A 17464-nucleotide genomic window follows, 5' to 3' on the forward strand; every position below is an offset into this window, starting at 1 on the left:
CTTGAACCCGTGGGCTCAGGCATCCACTCACCTCGGCCTCCCAAAGCGCTGAGATTACAGGCTGAGCCACTGAGCCCGGTCCTTCTTTTTGGGTTTATAATTCGAATAAAAATACAAAGCACCAACTGCTAGAGTGGTGTTTGAGGCAAATAACGGCTATGTCTGCAACTTTCTGCTGTATTGTGGAAAAGGTGACAATTTAGAAAAGACCATTTCATTTGTGCTTAACGACAGAAGTCTGTGGCTACCAGCTTCAGTTTTTTAAAATTTTCACCTGCAATCAGTATTAGGGAAGTGAAAAATTTGCTGGTTGCGAATGTGTTAAGTTTTGGGTACAAGGCCAAGCATGGCGGCTCAAGCCTATAATCCCAGCACTTTGGGAGGCTGAGGCGAGAAGACTGCCTGAGCTCAGGGGTTCGAGACCAGCCTAGGCAACTTGGCGAGATCTCATCTCTACAATAAATCAAAATATTAGCCAGGCATGGAAGTGTGCACCTGTAGTTCCAGCTACTTGGAAGGCTGAGGCAAAATGATCACCTAAGCCCAGCAGGTCGAGGCTGTGGTGACCGTGCCACTGCACTTGAGTCTGGGCAACAGAGTGAGACTGCAACACACACACACAAAAGTTTTGAGCAGAACCTAGGTCCAGTTCTCAGTGATTAATGTCTCCTCCCAAATCTCAGGTATATACTAAAGGCTCCCAGAGAAGGATGCTCAAAATAATCCACTAAGGAACAGAAATAAATTATGTGAAACCCTACACATATTATTAATCCGCAAAAACACAAAATTAGTTTACTAAATTCGTATACAGGTTGGCACTAGCGTCTGCTCTAGTCGCTATGTCCATCTGTCTTATGCCACACACAGTACTGATCATATAACAAGAAAAGTGATGGATTCCACAGTCCAGAAAGGAATAACCACCTTCACAGAACTGTGACATTTTGCAACTTTCATGTGACCAATTAAGTGGATGTATGGTTTATATTAACCCAAACAAGGGAATATTTTACATTATAGGAAGTGACCACAACACTCTTTTATATCAAATAGAGGTCTGCTAACTATCTTGTGGCAAAGACACTTTAAAGTGTTGAAATTCTTAAGTAAAGAATTTAAATATATTTTCTCTTACAAAAAGACGGATATTCCAAATCTGCTGCCTTTTTCTTATTGAGAGGGGGATTGTAGCTTAATCCATAAAATTTTTAAAAACTGAATAGTTTGCTGTTTCAAGATGGAAAAAAACTATGTTTTAACAATGAGCTAGGCAGCACTTAGAGAGACCAAGGCAATGGGATCCCTTAAGGTTACGAGTTCAAGAACAGCCTAGGCAACATAGCAAACCCTTGTCTCTACAAAAAAAAGTAAAAAAAAAAGCCATAGTCCCAGCTGCTCAAGAGGCTGAGGCAGGAGAATCACCAGAGCCCAGGAGTTCAAGGCTGCAGTGAACTATGATCACATCACTGCACATCAGCTTGGGTGACAAAGTGAGACTCTGTCTCTAAAAAAAGTAACTGTCAACTTTTTCTGTGTGGAGAACATTTTGAAAACAGAAGTTTTGGAAATGTTTCCATTATTTTGTTGCCCAAAAAAGTGTTAGCTATTCTGAAAAGAAAAGAAAAACCTCGGCATATGCACACTGAAAAAAACTTAAAAGGGTTCTGATGAAATTTGAATCTACTTGTTAAAAATACAAAAATGCAACAGTTTCTACTAGTTAACTAGTTGAATTCCAACAAAAAACTTTGGTTGAGATTGAAAAAACAACTATCGTTATCAAGAGCAAACAACAAAGTTTTTAAACAAATGTGACAGTCACTAAAATCAATTTGTAACAAAAACTCAGGCCTCAAGAAGCTGTATCAGTGTCAAGACATTCAAATATAATGAAATATATTCAAACTCACTTCTCTTACTAAAAATAAACCTTTAAATTTTTTTTTTTTTTTTTTTTTGAGTTAGAGTCTCACTCTGTCACCCAGGCTGGAGTGCAGTGGCATGCTCACAGCCACCACAGCCTCCACCTGCTGGGCTCAGAGGATCCTTCTGCTTCAGCCTTCCAAGTAGCTGGAACTACAGGCGCACACCACCACGCCCAGCTAATTTTTTAATTTATTGTAGAGATGAGGTCTCGCCTGTTGCTTGGCTGGTCTCAAACTTCTGAGTTCAGGCAATCCTCTAGCTTCTGCCTCCCAAAGAGCTGGGATTACAGACATGGGCCACGGCGCCCAGTTTTAAATTGTTTTCAAATTACATGATGCTCAGACTGAAAAGGAAGGTGAGGTGGAAGAGTGATTTTTTATAGAGAGGGGATGTAGAAGGCTTCTTTGAAAGTTACAATTTAAGAAGGATGAGATAACTATGCAAAGATCCAGAGGAAGAGTATGCAAAGCAAAGGGAACATACAAACACCCTTAATGAGAAAGACACTTCTTCCACTGTAAAAGAACACAAGAGAGGGACACTGAGAACAAAAGGGAAAAACCGTGTGAGATGAAATTAGCAAGAGAGACAGGAGTCAGATCATGCAGAGCTGCAAATCGAAGGCCCTAAGGAAGGGAGTACTACAAATTCCTGTTATTAAGAGATTATTTTAGGCTGGGCGCAGTAGCTCACACCTATAATCCCAGCATTTTGGGAAGCCAAGGGGAGAGGATTGCCTGAGCCCAGGGATCAAGACCAGCCTGGGCAACATGGTGAGACTTCGTCTCTACAATAAATCAAAAAATTAGCTGGGCATGGTGGCGTAAGCCTGGAGGTTCCAGCTACTTGGAAGTCTGAAGCAGAAGGATCGCCTGAGACCAGCAGGTCGAGTGAGACTCGTTTAAAAAAAATGAGAGATTATTTCACTGCTAGGTGGAAAATTATTGCAGATGGAATAAGTAAGAGCTTGGAAACCTCTTGCAAATACTCACATTATGAGATGCTCAACATTTGTTTGCTATTTACTAGAAAAAGACCAATTTTAGTGTTCCATTATTTAAAACCCACAACGCTGGTCGGCAATAATACTCGTTAAATAGAACGAATTAGGAAGTTTTAAGACAGTTTTACAACTTTGCCACTGTGACCAGTCTCTACCAATGAGATGCCAAAATTATTAAGATCAATCAAAACCTGTTTATATGAGATGGCAGTAAATGGGCAAAAATCAAAGAGACGAAGCTCCAGCTACCAGGTATATAGAGAGGAATGAGGTAGGCTTTTTTAATTAAAAAAAAATCTTAAGAAGTGACACACCGTGGCCGGGCGCGGGATAGCTTAAGGCCAGGAGTTCAAGACTAACCTCGGCAACATAACGAGATCCATCTCTACAATAAAAATAATAAAAATCGCAAAAGTGACAGATATGCGGTGCGATTAAAAACAAATACCGATGAGGGCTAGACGGAATAACAATAGCACAGTGAACACAGAACGTCTCGAGCAGAATTCCCACTAAGAACCTACAAAAACACAGTTCTCAGAACTACTCGTCTTGACTACTAACTCGGCCCTGAGGGGCTCCACGACAACCCCCCAAGTTAAGGTTCGTGAGCAGGGGACGGCGGCCAACGCTGCAGTTTCTGTGGAACTCCTAGAAGAAAGGGGCGTGAGAGGCGCGCGGGGGGTCCGGAGCGGCAGGCGCGGGCCGCCTCCTCACCTCGAGCTTGGGATGCTGCGATGCCTCCTCACATTCTGGCCGCGGCGACTCCGGCTGCGCGAGAGTCACGGCCTCGCCGCCAGGCTCTTTGCCCTGAGGCTCCTCCATGCCGGCTGTCACGTCAGAAGACAGCTGTCGGAGTCGGACACTCGCTGGCTCTCACTCTGCCGTGCCCAAAAAACCTCGCCTTTCTCGGTTGAAAAATGACTGGGCTCGCGTTCCCGCGGCGGCGGCCACACAAACTCCGGCGGCCACCTCCTACTTCCGGGAACGTGCGGCGTCCACGCGCCGCGCAGGCGCAGTGAGCCAGCGCGCGCGGAACGCGAGTGCGGCTCCCCCCCCAGCGGCAGGGAGGAAGCTGGAGAGGGAGGCGCGCGCGGGAGGAAAGGGGCGTGGCGTGAACGCGCCTGCGCCGGGGTGGCGGGGTTGAAGCAACCCGAGGGTCTAGTGTTGTCACTAGAGGGTATCGCCAGAATAAATGATCACCGGATAAATAACCACCAGTGTTTCTTGAGAAGGAAAGCAAAAAAAAAAGAGAGTGTATCATGAAGAACGACACACTCAACCAAACGAAAGAAACATTTCAACCATAACAAAGTGTATAAAACAATTTACATTTTCCATATGACTTTCCCTTCAGGGCAAAGAGAAAATGGGTCTGGCTTATTGTCCCTCTATACACAATTAGAAAACTGAACAAAATATACGAGGCAACTCTTTTCAGACATTGACTACAGGCAGCTCTGGACTGTTTTACCTGAGAGAAAAGAAACAGAAAGAGTCCTCTACCACCCTGGCTTTCTGCCTAGAGGCAATGTCCAGTCGATGGTGTAGGGAAAGGACACTCAGATATCAAGGGTCTTACTGAACTGAGAAAGATGGGGATTGGAGGTTAGGGAAATGGAGGAGGTCAAGTTGGTTGGAATTTGTGGGACAGGGTTCTGGAGAGGAGGGAATTACATGGAAAAGGGTCTTCGGAAATCTGCTTGGGAGTACCTTTGATTAAAAATCATGTGAGGCTCCACAAGGCCAGAAAAGAATAGTTATTGGGGAGCAGTAAGCCAAACAACAATCAGAGCTCACACTGGGAGGCCTTTGAGTTCCCAGTAACCAGAGTGGGGAGACTTTGTTGAATACACGCAGTACATACTGTAGAGACCCCAGAAGTGTCATGCAATAGTAGCGAGGTCAACTAGGCCTAGACTGTAGGGCCCAGAGGAAAAGCTGTTGTAGACCCTTCAAAAGCTTAAAAACAAGTCCTGAAAGGACCAAGCTGCTCAGTAAGTAACCAAACTGCCTGCTAGAACAAAGTCTAATACTCTCTAAAAGACTACAGTAAAATCCAAGATTCAATGATATAAAATTCAAAATGTCAGGTATCCAATAAAAAATTAAAAGACATGCCAAGCGACAGGAAAATTTCTTATAGTCAACAGAAAAATACCCCAAAATGATAACAATCATGGAATAAACAGACAAGGACTTTATTTTGTGTGTGTGTGTTTTTTTTTTTTTTAGTTGGAATCTCACTCTGTCACCCAGGCTGGAGGGAACTGGCACACTCCGGACCACCACATCCTCGACCTGCTGGGCTCAGGTGATCCTTCAGCCTCAGTCTCCCAAGTAGCTAGAACTACAGGCGCACGCTACCACGCCCGGCTAATTTTTTTTTTAATTTTTTTTAATTGTAGAGATGAGATCTCACCAAGTTGCCCAGGCTGGTCTCCAACCAGAGGGCTCAAGCAATCCTCTCACCTTGGCCCCCCAAAATGCTGGGATTATAAGCATGAGACACCACGCCTGGTGACAAAGACTTTAAATACCTTTTTTTTTTTTTTTTTTCAGTTGGAGTCTCACTCTGTCACCCAAACTAAAGTGCAGTGGCCGCTACCGGCCACTACAGCCTCGATCTGCTGGGCTCCGGCGATCCTTCCGCCTCAGCCTTCCGAGTAGCCGGAATTACAGGCAGGCGCTACCACACCCAGCTGATTTTTTTTTTTATGTATTGTAGAGATGAGGTCTTGTCAAGTTGCCCGGGCGGGTCTTGAACCCGCGAGCTCAGGCAATCCACTCACCTCGGCCTCCTAAAGCGCTGGGATTACAGGCTGAGCCACCAAGCCCAGCCAATACCTATTATTAATATGCTCAAAGATTTAAAGGAAAACATGATAGGAGAGAAATTGGGAAGTTTTTTTTTTAAAGCAATTAGAATTTCTGGAGGTGAACATAAAATTAAAATGTATCTGGATGGGATTGATAGCACATTAGGCATTGCAGGAAAAAATAATTATGTGAAGACATAGCAACAGAAACAATGCAAAATAACACACACACAGAAAAAAGACTAACGAACAGTTTATAGAGCCTCAGCAACCTATGAGACAACATAGAGGGTGCCAAAAATGTATATACACTCTAAGAAAGGAAAAAACTGTATTAAAATTGTAATACTCTATATATACCAATAGCAAAAAATGAATACAAGTCACGTTTGACTTCTGCAACTACAAGAGGTGCTCACAGTGGTTACCATCAGTGTCCAGACACTCCTGAATATGGAGAACTAAAAGTAATACATAGATAACATCTCTTAAAATGTGTATGCATTTTTAACACCCCTACTATAAAGAGTTTTAAAATAGTGAAACTAAAAGGAAGCAACAGAGACAAAATTAATATAAGTAGAGAGTTTATTTTGGCCAAGCTTGAGGATTGCTACTCAGAATTACATAGATTCCTGTTACCCTGAATCTACACTTAGAAGATTCACCACTTTGGAAGTTAAGTAAACACGTAGTAACAAATCATAATTGAGGCCGAGTGGGGTGGTCCATGCCTGTAATCCCAGCACTTTGGGATGTGAAGGCAAGAGGATTGCCTGAACCCAGGGGATCCAGACCAGCCTGGGTAATATGGTGAGACTTCATCTCTACAATAAATCAAAAAATTAGTTGATCGTGGTTATGCACACCTGTAGTTCCAGTTACTTGGAAGGCTGAGGTGGAAGAATCACCTGAGCTCTGCAGGTGAAGACTGTGGTGGCTGCAATTGTGCTACTGCACTCCAGCTTAGGTGACACGGTGAGACTCCGACTCAAATATATATATATATTTGACTCAAGTATGGCTCATTCTAGATTATTCCCTTTGTTAAAGAGACAATTAAAATAGGGCATAATTCCAATAACAATATTATATGATAGGCCCTTTCTAACTAACCATACCCCAGTCTCAGATTCTACCCCAAAGAACAACTCTTTTGACTTTGTTTCTTTAAAGAAAAAGATCAAGAAAAAAAGAATCTAATGAATAGTGAAACTCTTGTCCATGAAGTCAATGTTGAATAAGTGTGCTCAGAAAGTCCAGGAAGTCTCTCTAGGGAAAGTGGATTATAAGACACTGTTAAAGAATATCCTTTCTGGCACTTTGGGAGGCGGAGGTGAGAGGATTGCCTGAGCCCAGAAATTCGAGATCAGCCTGGGCAAGTTGATCCTGGGCAACTCGGTAAGACTTTGTCTCTACAATAAATCAAAAAATTAGCTGGGTATGGTGGTGCACGCCTGTGGTTCTGGCTACTTGAAATGCTGTGCTGAGGCAGAAGAATCACCTGAGCCTAGCAAGTCGAGGCTGCGGTGGCCATTAGTGTGCCATTGCACTTCAGCCTGCGTTGGCCGTGAATGTGGCACTGCACTTCAACCTGGGCAACAGAGTGAGACCCTTACTTAAATAACTTTTCTGACTTTAGACTCTGTTTGAACAACTAAAAGGTGAAGAAAGAGAAACATGCAGGAAATAGTAACCAAGAACTTTAGTTTTGAGTGGGCTTTGTAAGCCTGAAAGGAAGAAGCTGAGACAAGTCTGAGGAATAACAACAATTATAAGTGGATTTTTTTTTTTTTTTTTTTGAGTTGGAGTCTCACTCTGTCGTCCAGACTGGAGTGCAGTGGCCGCTCCTGGCCACCGCAGCCTCGACCTGCTGGGCTCCAGCGATCCTTCTGCCTCCGCCTTCCAAGTAGCCGGAATTACAGGCATGCGCTACCACGCCTGGCTGATTTTTTGATTTATTGTAGAGATGAGGTCTCGCTGCCCAGGCGGGTCGCGAACCCGCAGGCTCAGGCAATCCACTCACCTCAGTCTCCCAAAGGCGCGGGATTACAGGCTGAGCCACCGAGCCCGGCTATAAGTGGATTTTTAAAGGAAAAGAAGAGGCTGTTCCTGAGTTGTTTACCAAGAATTTACATTAAAAGAACATTAACTATTTATTGGCTATATATTTGATTTGTATCACAAATTCTAGGAACATAAAGATAATACGTGAGGCAGCTAGTTAGAAACAAAATGACTTTAAACAATTGTCTTAGTGCATGTTGGAATGATTGAAGTTCCACGGTCATATGTCTCTGGGCCCTATCAATTTTGTATACCTTGCATAGGTCAGACAGTTCTGAGTTGCTTTTCTTTTCTCTGTATATATATAACTGCACCCCCAGAAAGGGGATGGGCGTAGGCAACAAAAAATATATATATGAAGCCCAAGCAAGACAAACATAAAGAGAATTACACCAGGACACATTATGACAACATTGGTGAAAAGTGGTTATAAAGAGAAAATCCTTAAAGCAGCCAAGGAAGGATAGGAAGGCAAAATGCAGATACAGAGGCACAATAAAGAAAACTTTCATATTAGAAACTATGCAAAGTGAAACAAAAATCGCTATGTGTGGCAAGCTAGGTAGACCAGATTTGCAGGGGTGAAAGTACTCACCAAGACAGTTAAGAGTTTTAAAAAGTAGTTTTACTCCTGAGCCCGCAGGTTCAAGACCTACCTGGGCAACTTGGCCAGACAGCCTGTCTACTATTTAAAAAAAAAAAAAAAAAAACAGCCAGGCGTGGTAGCACGTACAATTCCGGCTACTGGGAAGGCTGAGGCGGAAGGATCGCCGAAGCCCAGCAGGTCGAGGGAGCGGCCACTGCACTCCAGTCTGGGCGACAGAGTGAGACTCCTATTGAAAAAATTTTTAAAAAGTAGTTTTTCTAAAGACATGTTGTGAGGGACATACCGGGCACAACAGCAGAAAAGAATGTCTACTCTCTGAAAAGAAAAGGTAACCTGGAGGTTCTTCCCAGTGGAGTCTGATCCTCTCTTTTGGTTAGGGTGAGTTTTAGGAGTTCTATTTTACATCTGGGTTCCTGTCATGCAAATGAGGCAGTTCTGATTGGTTGATATTTGATCTTTATTGTAAGTCACTAGAGCTTTGTAGCAGCTGGTCAATTGTGGGGTTTTGTTTCTTTAACAACAACAGTTCACCATTCTGTGTCATGGAACCAGCTGCAAATGTATTACAGCTGGCTATTCAGCTTTTACAATTCTTATCATTATCTTATTCTGAGATTTCCTTCCTTAATATACTTTACCCAATTTACTCAATTGATGCTGGCCTAATCTGGCCAAATGTTCCTCCACAAAAAAGAAATGACAATTTCTAAATTTAAAAGAAGAACCCAAACAAAAACCCAAACCTGTTAACCTGGAATTCTATACCAAGCAGAGTGAAACAAAAACTTTTCCAGACAAGACCAGGAAACCCATACCCCAGCTGACCTGCAAATCTGCAAGGAAGAAAAATAAATGCTATTGTTGTAAGCCAGTGCACTGTGGCTTGCTATTCAGCACTTATAGAAATAGTTAACTAATATAGGGTCAAGGTCAGGTTGCAAGGCAATGAAACAGGGGCCTTTCTGAAAATGCAGAAATAAGAAAAGGGGAAATAAATCACTTCCTGCTTCTTTGTGCTTTCTCTTTTGCAGGCTTTTTACTTTGGAGGCCTACATGTTTAAACTTTTAGCAGAAACCAATCAGAATAGTAATCTTGTAAATTAATCAGCAAATAGGACATGTAAATAAGATGATTATGTAAAACCAATCAACTGTCTTGACAAGTAGGGCTAACTGTAACCCCAAGTTATGAAGTATCCAATTACATGTATGGTGCCAACATACTACCTTATAAGGAAAGCAAAGGGATTACAATGTAAAGAGGAAGTTAACAAAGGTATATAAGGCAATGCCCCATTGCCTTGGGGCTCAGCCTTTGGGTGCGAATCTGCTGAGTCGATGCTGGCATGAATAAATGCTGCTTCCTGGCAAAGAAGCCTCGGTGTCCCATCTCTCTCTGAAAGATTCCTGCGACAGCAATGCATTAGGATATCTTATTCCCTAATACAGACAGTACACAATTGGAACCCTACCACAGATGTCTTCTGATATCACTTGATCTTTTATAGTGGACTATATTTTTTTCATCATAACTACAGACTTCCCTTTATGTTTATAAAGTAAGGTTTATAGGCACATAAATTATAAAGATTTCTAAGGCACAAAGTTATACTAATCTAACAACCTTTTTTGTTTGTTTGGCCAGGAACAAATTTATTCACTTGCTATTGAGATAATGAGACTTTAAGTCCTGATACATAACTACAGAGAAATCATTGAGAATTGCTAATCTTATTTCTCTTCTCTGGAAGATATCTTTTCTCTCAAAGAAGAAAAAATGACCTGTGAACACTACCAGGATCCACATTACACATTCATTAATAAGCACTAGTTAAGTTTTTGGTTGGATATGTGTATCTCAACTTTTAGATAAAGAAGACACACTATCAAGGACTGATAATTAATCTACATTGTAAATAATGGGTTTACGCCTTAGCACTGTTGCTTGTCTCTACTGAACTGCTAAAGTGCATAACCATTCATATTGAGTGCCTTGTATGTGCCAGGAATAAGTAGTGAACAAAGCAACAAAAACTCTTTGCTCTAGTGTTATAGGCCAAGGCTTGGGCAAAGGGAGTTTCTTACATTACTCAGGTTTAATTCAAAGTTGTTTATCTAAATGTATTAGGTAGGAACAAAAGTAATTGCAGTTTTTGTTTTGTTGAAATTTGCCTTTTGAAAGGGCATAATATGGATTTAATATACCCAATGAGCAGCCATTTTAACATTGCCTAAATCTTGTGTTTTTCTAGCAGTTCACTTAACCACTAGCCAAGGACCGAACCAGTTTCTCAGAGGTAGCTATTGATAATTGTTTTACAGCCTCCCTCCCCAGCTTGTCTGTACTAAAATTAGCTTTTCTATTTCAAGTATTTGCCCCCACCCATAAGATCCAAGTTAAGCTATTCAACCCTTGGTGACCTATGTGACTGACAGACCCCACCACCATGGCAGCAGTCATGTGACTAACCCATCTATCTGCCTGTTGTCCATCACCTGACATCAATACCTGCGCTTACCTGCCCCTTGTGATGGAGCAGACCACCACCCAATCAACTTAATGACCTTTCCCCATCAAAAGGAAGGATTAAAGGATTCAATCACTAGCAGTCATTCACCATTGCCTTCCTAGACTCTGGTGTGTAGCCACCGCTGTGTTTCCTAAGCTTTGGCACCCTCCCTTCCCTTGGGGAGGTGAATCTCTCTCTAATTTACTTTCTAAATAAACTATATTTTCTGGCAGACATTCTCATTGCTCTCCTGCCCTTTGTTCCCTTCATAAAGTATCTTCTCTTTAATAAACCTATCTTTCTTAATTCAAAAAAAACCCCAAAACCCTATATTTTTTCATCTAACTTCAGTACAATTCTTTGCATTTTTCACAGGGCACCAAATCACACACCAGATGCTCACACCCCCAGCGGGCCTGATCTAACATCTTGGAGGCCCCCCACTGGGAGTGTGAGCCATCACCTTTTGATAATGGAATACATTCTTAAATAAATGTGGTTATTGAAAGGGTAAAACGGAGGCAAAGTGGGCCACAGTAATAATGCAAGATTGCAACAGAGAGGAAAGCAGAAGTAATTAAAGTTTATTATTCACCTTTCACAGATGGAAAGGGAATCAGCACTCAGGCAAGTGTGGCGGAAGGCTGGAAACTAGGTGTATTTAAGGGCCTTTAAAGCAAAGGGAGGCACCTGGAGGAGGTCTGGGCCAAAAGGAATGTCCAGAGTTGTATTCTTTGTTTCCATAGTAGTCACATGAATCTAGTATCTTGGACATCGCCAGGTATCAATACCTTATGATCTCAGGTGGTGGGCTGGAGGTTGTCATGGTGGTATGATAACAATATACCAATAAACATGCCTCCAGGCGGTGTGCTGGATGTCCTTATGAGTGGCAAATAACAATATATCGATACGACTGCCTAAAAGATAGATTGTTAGCAAGACTGGGCATGCTTAAGGGGTTCTGTGTAATCACCAGTTTCTAAAAAACTAAAGTATTTTTCCTGTTAACGATTATAGGATCAAAGGATGTGTGGGTCATGCAAACTGTGCAGCAAGGGAATGTCAAGGGGTGAGACCTAAGCAAATGACTGTGCTGATTAAAAATGGCTACACTATATTCTAAATTTCTAAGATTCTCTCCTTTCAGTTGTTATAGATCATTTTAATGCACATTTCTCGCTGTTCATTTTATATTTATTTTAGACTATGAAAGTGATGTTAGAAAAAACCAAATTTGAACGATTTTCTTTTTTGAGTTCAAAATGGGTTGCAAAACAGCAGAGACAACTTACAGCGGCCACAACACATTTGACCCTGGAACTGCTGATGAACGTACAGTGTGCTGGTTGTTTGAGTTTTGCAAAGGAGAAGAGAGCCTAGAAGATGAGGAGCATAGTGGTCAGCCAGCTGAGCTCAGTGGCTCAGCCTGTAATCCCGTGCTTTGGGAGGCTGAGGTGAGTGGATTACCTGAGCCTGCGGGTTCGAGACCCACCTGGGCAACTTGGCGAGCCCTCATCTCTACAATAAATCAAAAATTAGCCGGGCGTGGTAGCGTGTGCCTGTAGTTCCAGCTACTTGGAAGGCTGAGACGGAAGGATCGCCGGAGCCCAGCAGGTTGAGGCTGCGGTGGCCGCGAGTGGCCACTGCACTCCAGTCTGGGCCATGGAGTGAGACTCCAACTCAAAAGAAACCAACAAAAACAAAACAAAACAAAAACATAGTGGCCAGCCGTCAGAAGTTGACAATGATCAACCGAGAGCAATCATTGAAGTTGATTCTCTTACAACTATATGAGAAGTTGCCAAAGAACTCCACGTAGTCAACACGGACCATTCTAGGTTGCATATGAAGCAAATATGAAAGGTGAAAAAACTTGATAAGTGGGTGCCGAAAATAAAAAAAAAAAATCAACAACTTTTTGCAGAGAAAATGTTTCCACAACCAGCAGGATGCAGAAAATGCTTTCCAAGAGTTTGTCAAATCCTGAAGCATGAATTTTTATGCTACAGGAATAAACAAACATTTCTCATTGGTAAAAATGTGTTGATTGTAATGGTTCCTATTTAGACTAATAAAAATGTGTTTGAGCCTAGCTGTAATGATTTAAAATTCACAGTCTTTTGATCTCAAAACAGGCAAAGTAGGGACCAAAGGGATGCCCAAACTTCACCTGTATGATGATCACTTGTATACCTAATCCTAAATTATAACCCACATCTTCAAACTAAAAATTAAATTTAATTTAATTTAATTAAAAAAAAATAAAAATAATTTCACAGTCTGAAACCACAATTACTTTTGTATCAGCCTAATACCAAGGTAGCTCTTTTGACGGTTGTAACTTACATTCCCTCTCCCTTAAGGAACTATAAAATTTAAAGTTCACGTGATTGTAAATCCCAAACATTACTCTAAAATGTCAACATGATGAAGAGATCTTGAGTCATGCAGAAACTTTTCATAGGCCTCCTTAATTCAGCCTCAGGGATGGGTGACGGGATTAGGAGCTCTTGATTCATGCCCTTATTAATTTAGCCTTAGGGATAAGTAAGGGCTATGGAGTATAAATTCTGAGTAAATTGTACTATAAGTGAGGGAGCTAGGTAAGGGTTATGGAGTATAAATTCTGAGTAAATTGTACTGTAAGTGGGTGAATACACAAACTCCCTCCCTAATTCCATGGTATCAGATTAAATGCCCTTTTCTCCCAGCCCTCTGCCTCTGCCTCTGATGGACCCCGAGAGAGAGAGAGCAAGGGCAGTTTGTTAAGCCAGAACACTAGAGGAGTTTGCATTCAAGAAATAAAATATGGACAATAAACTAAAGAAATAAGTAAAATGTTTACAGTATGGGGAAAAACAAAACAGGGAAGGGGAATGAGGGGTGCCCAGGGTGGAGGGAAGAGGAGGGAGTCAACTGTGAATATATTTAGGAGAAGAGAAGTCCAGGAAGAGCAAACAAGTGAAAAGGCCCCGAGCTGGGAAGGTGCTTGGAATGTTCGAAAAATGTCAGTGTGCAGTGCTTTCCTGTGACTGTGTGCATGTTACAGACAAAGCCAGTTTTGCCCCCAAAATGAGGTTCTTTCCTGTCCCGCATCAAGAAGCCAGTATATGAAATTGTAAGGGAGTGTCAAACAGTGCAGATCTTAATTTTAGGGCCATATAATGGAGATGCAGAAAAATGGTGCACAAATCGACTTCTCACTAAGTAAGAGGTTAAAAATATAAGGTTTCTAGATAGGCACAGTGACTCACACTTATAATACTAGCACTTTGGGAGGCTTAGACTACAGGATTGCTTGAGTCCTGGGTTTGAGACCAACAACTTAACAAGACCTCGTCTCTACAAAAAAAGAAAAAGGAAAAGAAAAAATATTAGCCCTTCATAGTGTTATGTACCTACCTGTATCCTAGCTATTCAGGAGGCTGAGTCAAGAGGATGACTTGAGCCCAGTAGTTCAAGGATGCAGTGAGCTATGATTGTACCACTGAGCTCCAGTCTGAAAGACAGTGAGACCTTGTCTCAAAAGATTATAAAAATAATTTTTTTAAAAAATAGAATTTATTTAATGAAGGGGTTGGAAATTACAAGCAAGGGGAAGAAATCCCATGTCTTTTCTGGGAATGGGCAGAGGTTTTTCCAGAATTCAAACTATGTCCCCTTTTCTCTCCTTTTTTGGTCCAACATTTCCACTCATGGCTGCTGTGGAGTGTTTCATTAATGTGGAAAACATAAGGAGTTTAGAGGTTCTTCAGAGGTCGAGTGGACTGCCATTTTGGATTTCACTGGTTTAGCTGGTCTGGTCAGAAGGGGAATTTGTGTTTGAGGGCTTTCTATTTCTTGTAGATAAATCAGGATTAAGTTGGGATAGAAATTCAGCTATGTCACACAGGCATTACACTGGGTAACATGCAGGAGACCTAAATATTTTAAAATATTGACTCTACTGTAACTTGCCACATAACATTGAAGGAAAAAATACCAATGATGCTAGCATCTCCTGCCTAAAATTTTATGTGTCATAGTTGGACTGTCAAAGGGAAAAGTTTCCCTGAATGTTTCAGCTATGGCACAGCCTAAAAGAGAAGCCTGAGAGTTGGTATTCTCTGATTTACTCCAGTGGAAAAATGTACCTGCCTTTCATCTAGCTGCTAGATGAAAGGATTAGTCTGCTGTTTTTGAAGATCTGTATTGTTGGATCGAAGGGTTAATACATTACTCTAGGCTCCACTAAATATGTGACCTTTGCAGAGATGAATACTATTTCTTTCTGAGTTGTGTCCCACTGCTGGCTGATGTCACATGTGGTATATGTAGTTCCGTATGTTTAGGTTTGTATCTAAGCATCTTGCTCTGTTCCATTGGTTTGTGGTATCTGTTCTTATACCCTTCCTATACTGTTGTTTATTGCTTGACTCTGCAATATGTCTTAATATCTTATAAAACAAGTTCCTCCTCTTTACTCTTCTTTTTCAAGGTTTAGCTACTTGTGGATTTTTGGTCTTTCATCTTAGGACAAAATTTATTGATCCTCAAAAACTTCAATGAAAATTTCCTTTAAGATTGAATTCATTATATTAATTTGAGAACTGACATATTAAGTAATCCTACTATAAAACAGAACTGTTTATTCAGATCATTTTTAATGTTTATCGTTAATATTTTATGACTTTTTCATAGAGATCCTGTACATTTTTGGTTAAGTTAATTTCTTGATACATTATGGTTTTTTTTTTCTTTTTTTGCCATTGTGAATGGTAAATTATTTTACACCATTGTGATGATCTATTTATTAAAATGTAAGTTGGTTAATTGTAGTAAGAAAAATACTATTGATTTTTAGTTCCTAAACTTTCTTATGAACTTTAATAGTTTTTTTTTATTCTGTTGAGTTTTTTCTAAGATGAATGATCATATTCTACAAATAGCCACAGCTTTAGCTCTACCCTTTCTTATATCTCTTATATCTTTTTCTTTTCTTATTGCATTGGCCAAGAGCCTTTGTAACATGTTCATAGTAATGGTGCTGTGCTGATTTCATGGGAAATGCATGTGGAGCTTCTCTATTTAGTTTAATGGTTTCTGCAGGTTCCAAGATCTTTTCCTTCAATAATTTAAAAATATTATTTTCTTTCTATATCCAATCTTGCTTTAAAAAGTCTAATGTCAATATAAGTCTTACTCTTTTATGGATAATCTGTTATTTCTGAAGTCTGCACATTTTCTCTTAGTCAAGCATGTTCTTAAATTTCACTATAATGGATCTAGCTAAGGATTCTCCTTTTTTGTTCCTGTCTGACTTTATGTGACTTCCAAATCTGAGACCTTTATTTTTATTTAATTTAGAAAAATTTATCTTTATTATCTCTTTATTTATTTGGCTTTGGGTTTTGTTGTTGTTGTTGTTTGTTTGTTTGTTTGTTTAGTAGGGGCCTCACTCTGTTGTCCAGGCTGGAGTGCAGTGGCATAATCACAGCTTACCACAGCCTCAAACTTCTAGGCTTAGGTGATCCTTCTGCCTCAGCCTTCCAAGCAGTTGGGACTACAGGCACGTACCACCACACCCAACTAATTTTTTCATTTTCTGTAGAGATGAGGTCTTGCTATGTTGTCTAGGCTGGTTTTGAACTCCTGGGTTCAAGCAATCTTCATGCCTTGGTCTCCCAGAGTGCTGGAATTACAGGTGCGATCTACTATGTCTGTCCTTTATTCTCTCTTTAAATCTAACTTCCTCTCTGATTCTTTTTCTCCTCTCTATCTGGACTCACAGTATCTGGATATTGACATTATACTTCCACTCTTCATACCTTCCACATCTTTTAGTAAAGTTCCCTTTATATTTTCTATATCTTTATTTTTTCTTGCTGTCTCCTGGAAAATCTCCTTCATTTGATTTTACAAATCTCTGATTTATTCTTCAGCTGCATCTGTCCTGCTAGTTTCCTATTTGTTAGCTATCAGCTTGCTAAGCCAATGGGGGTAGCAAAGAAAAGCAATTTTAATGGTTTATATTTTTTGAAAACCTTGAGGATTTACCTGGCAAGCCTCTGCACCAGACTGTCTGTCGTGATTGCCAGCACGTCCACCTGTCGAGGCCAAATTTTTATCATTTCCCTCATTAGAATTTCTCATTTTTCATAACTCATATTTCCTTCTTTTTTTTTTTTTTTTTTTTTGAGTCAGGGTCTCACTCTGTTGCCCAGTCTAGAGTGCAGTGGCATGATCACAGCTCACCATTGCCTCAGCCTCCTGTGTGCAGGTCATCCTTCCATCTCAGCCTCCTGAGTAACTGCAACTACAGGCATGCAGCTGATTTAAATTTTTTTTTTGTAGAAACAAGGTCTCGCTATGCTGCTCAGTCTGGTCTTGAACACCTGGGCTCCAGTGATTCTCCTGCCTTGGCCTCCCAAAGTGCTGAGATTACAAGTGTGAGCCACTGCATCCAGCCAATTTCAGCTTTTTAATGATTTCTTATTCTTTGTTCATATCGCTAATATCCTCCTTTATCTCAAGTGTACACATCCTG

General features: G+C 40.9%; 1 protein-coding gene across 1 annotated transcript in view; it reads right to left on the reverse strand.

The window, feature by feature from the left end:
• ERI1 (exoribonuclease 1) overlaps window positions 1-4020 on the reverse strand; it is a 25513-nt gene extending 21493 nt beyond the window's left edge. Inside the window, exon 1 of the mRNA XM_008051523.2 lies at window positions 3650-4020. Coding sequence (XP_008049714.1) covers window positions 3650-3757 — 108 coding nt within the window. The 5' untranslated portion in view covers window positions 3758-4020. The remainder of the gene's footprint in view (window positions 1-3649) is intronic.
• Window positions 4021-17464: the final 13444 nt, after the last annotated feature.

The sequence above is a fragment of the Carlito syrichta genome, unplaced genomic scaffold, assembly GCF_000164805.1.
Source record: "Carlito syrichta isolate Samal-C Ts95f unplaced genomic scaffold, Tarsius_syrichta-2.0.1 Scaffold65451, whole genome shotgun sequence".
Taxonomy (NCBI): Eukaryota; Metazoa; Chordata; class Mammalia; order Primates; family Tarsiidae; genus Carlito; species Carlito syrichta.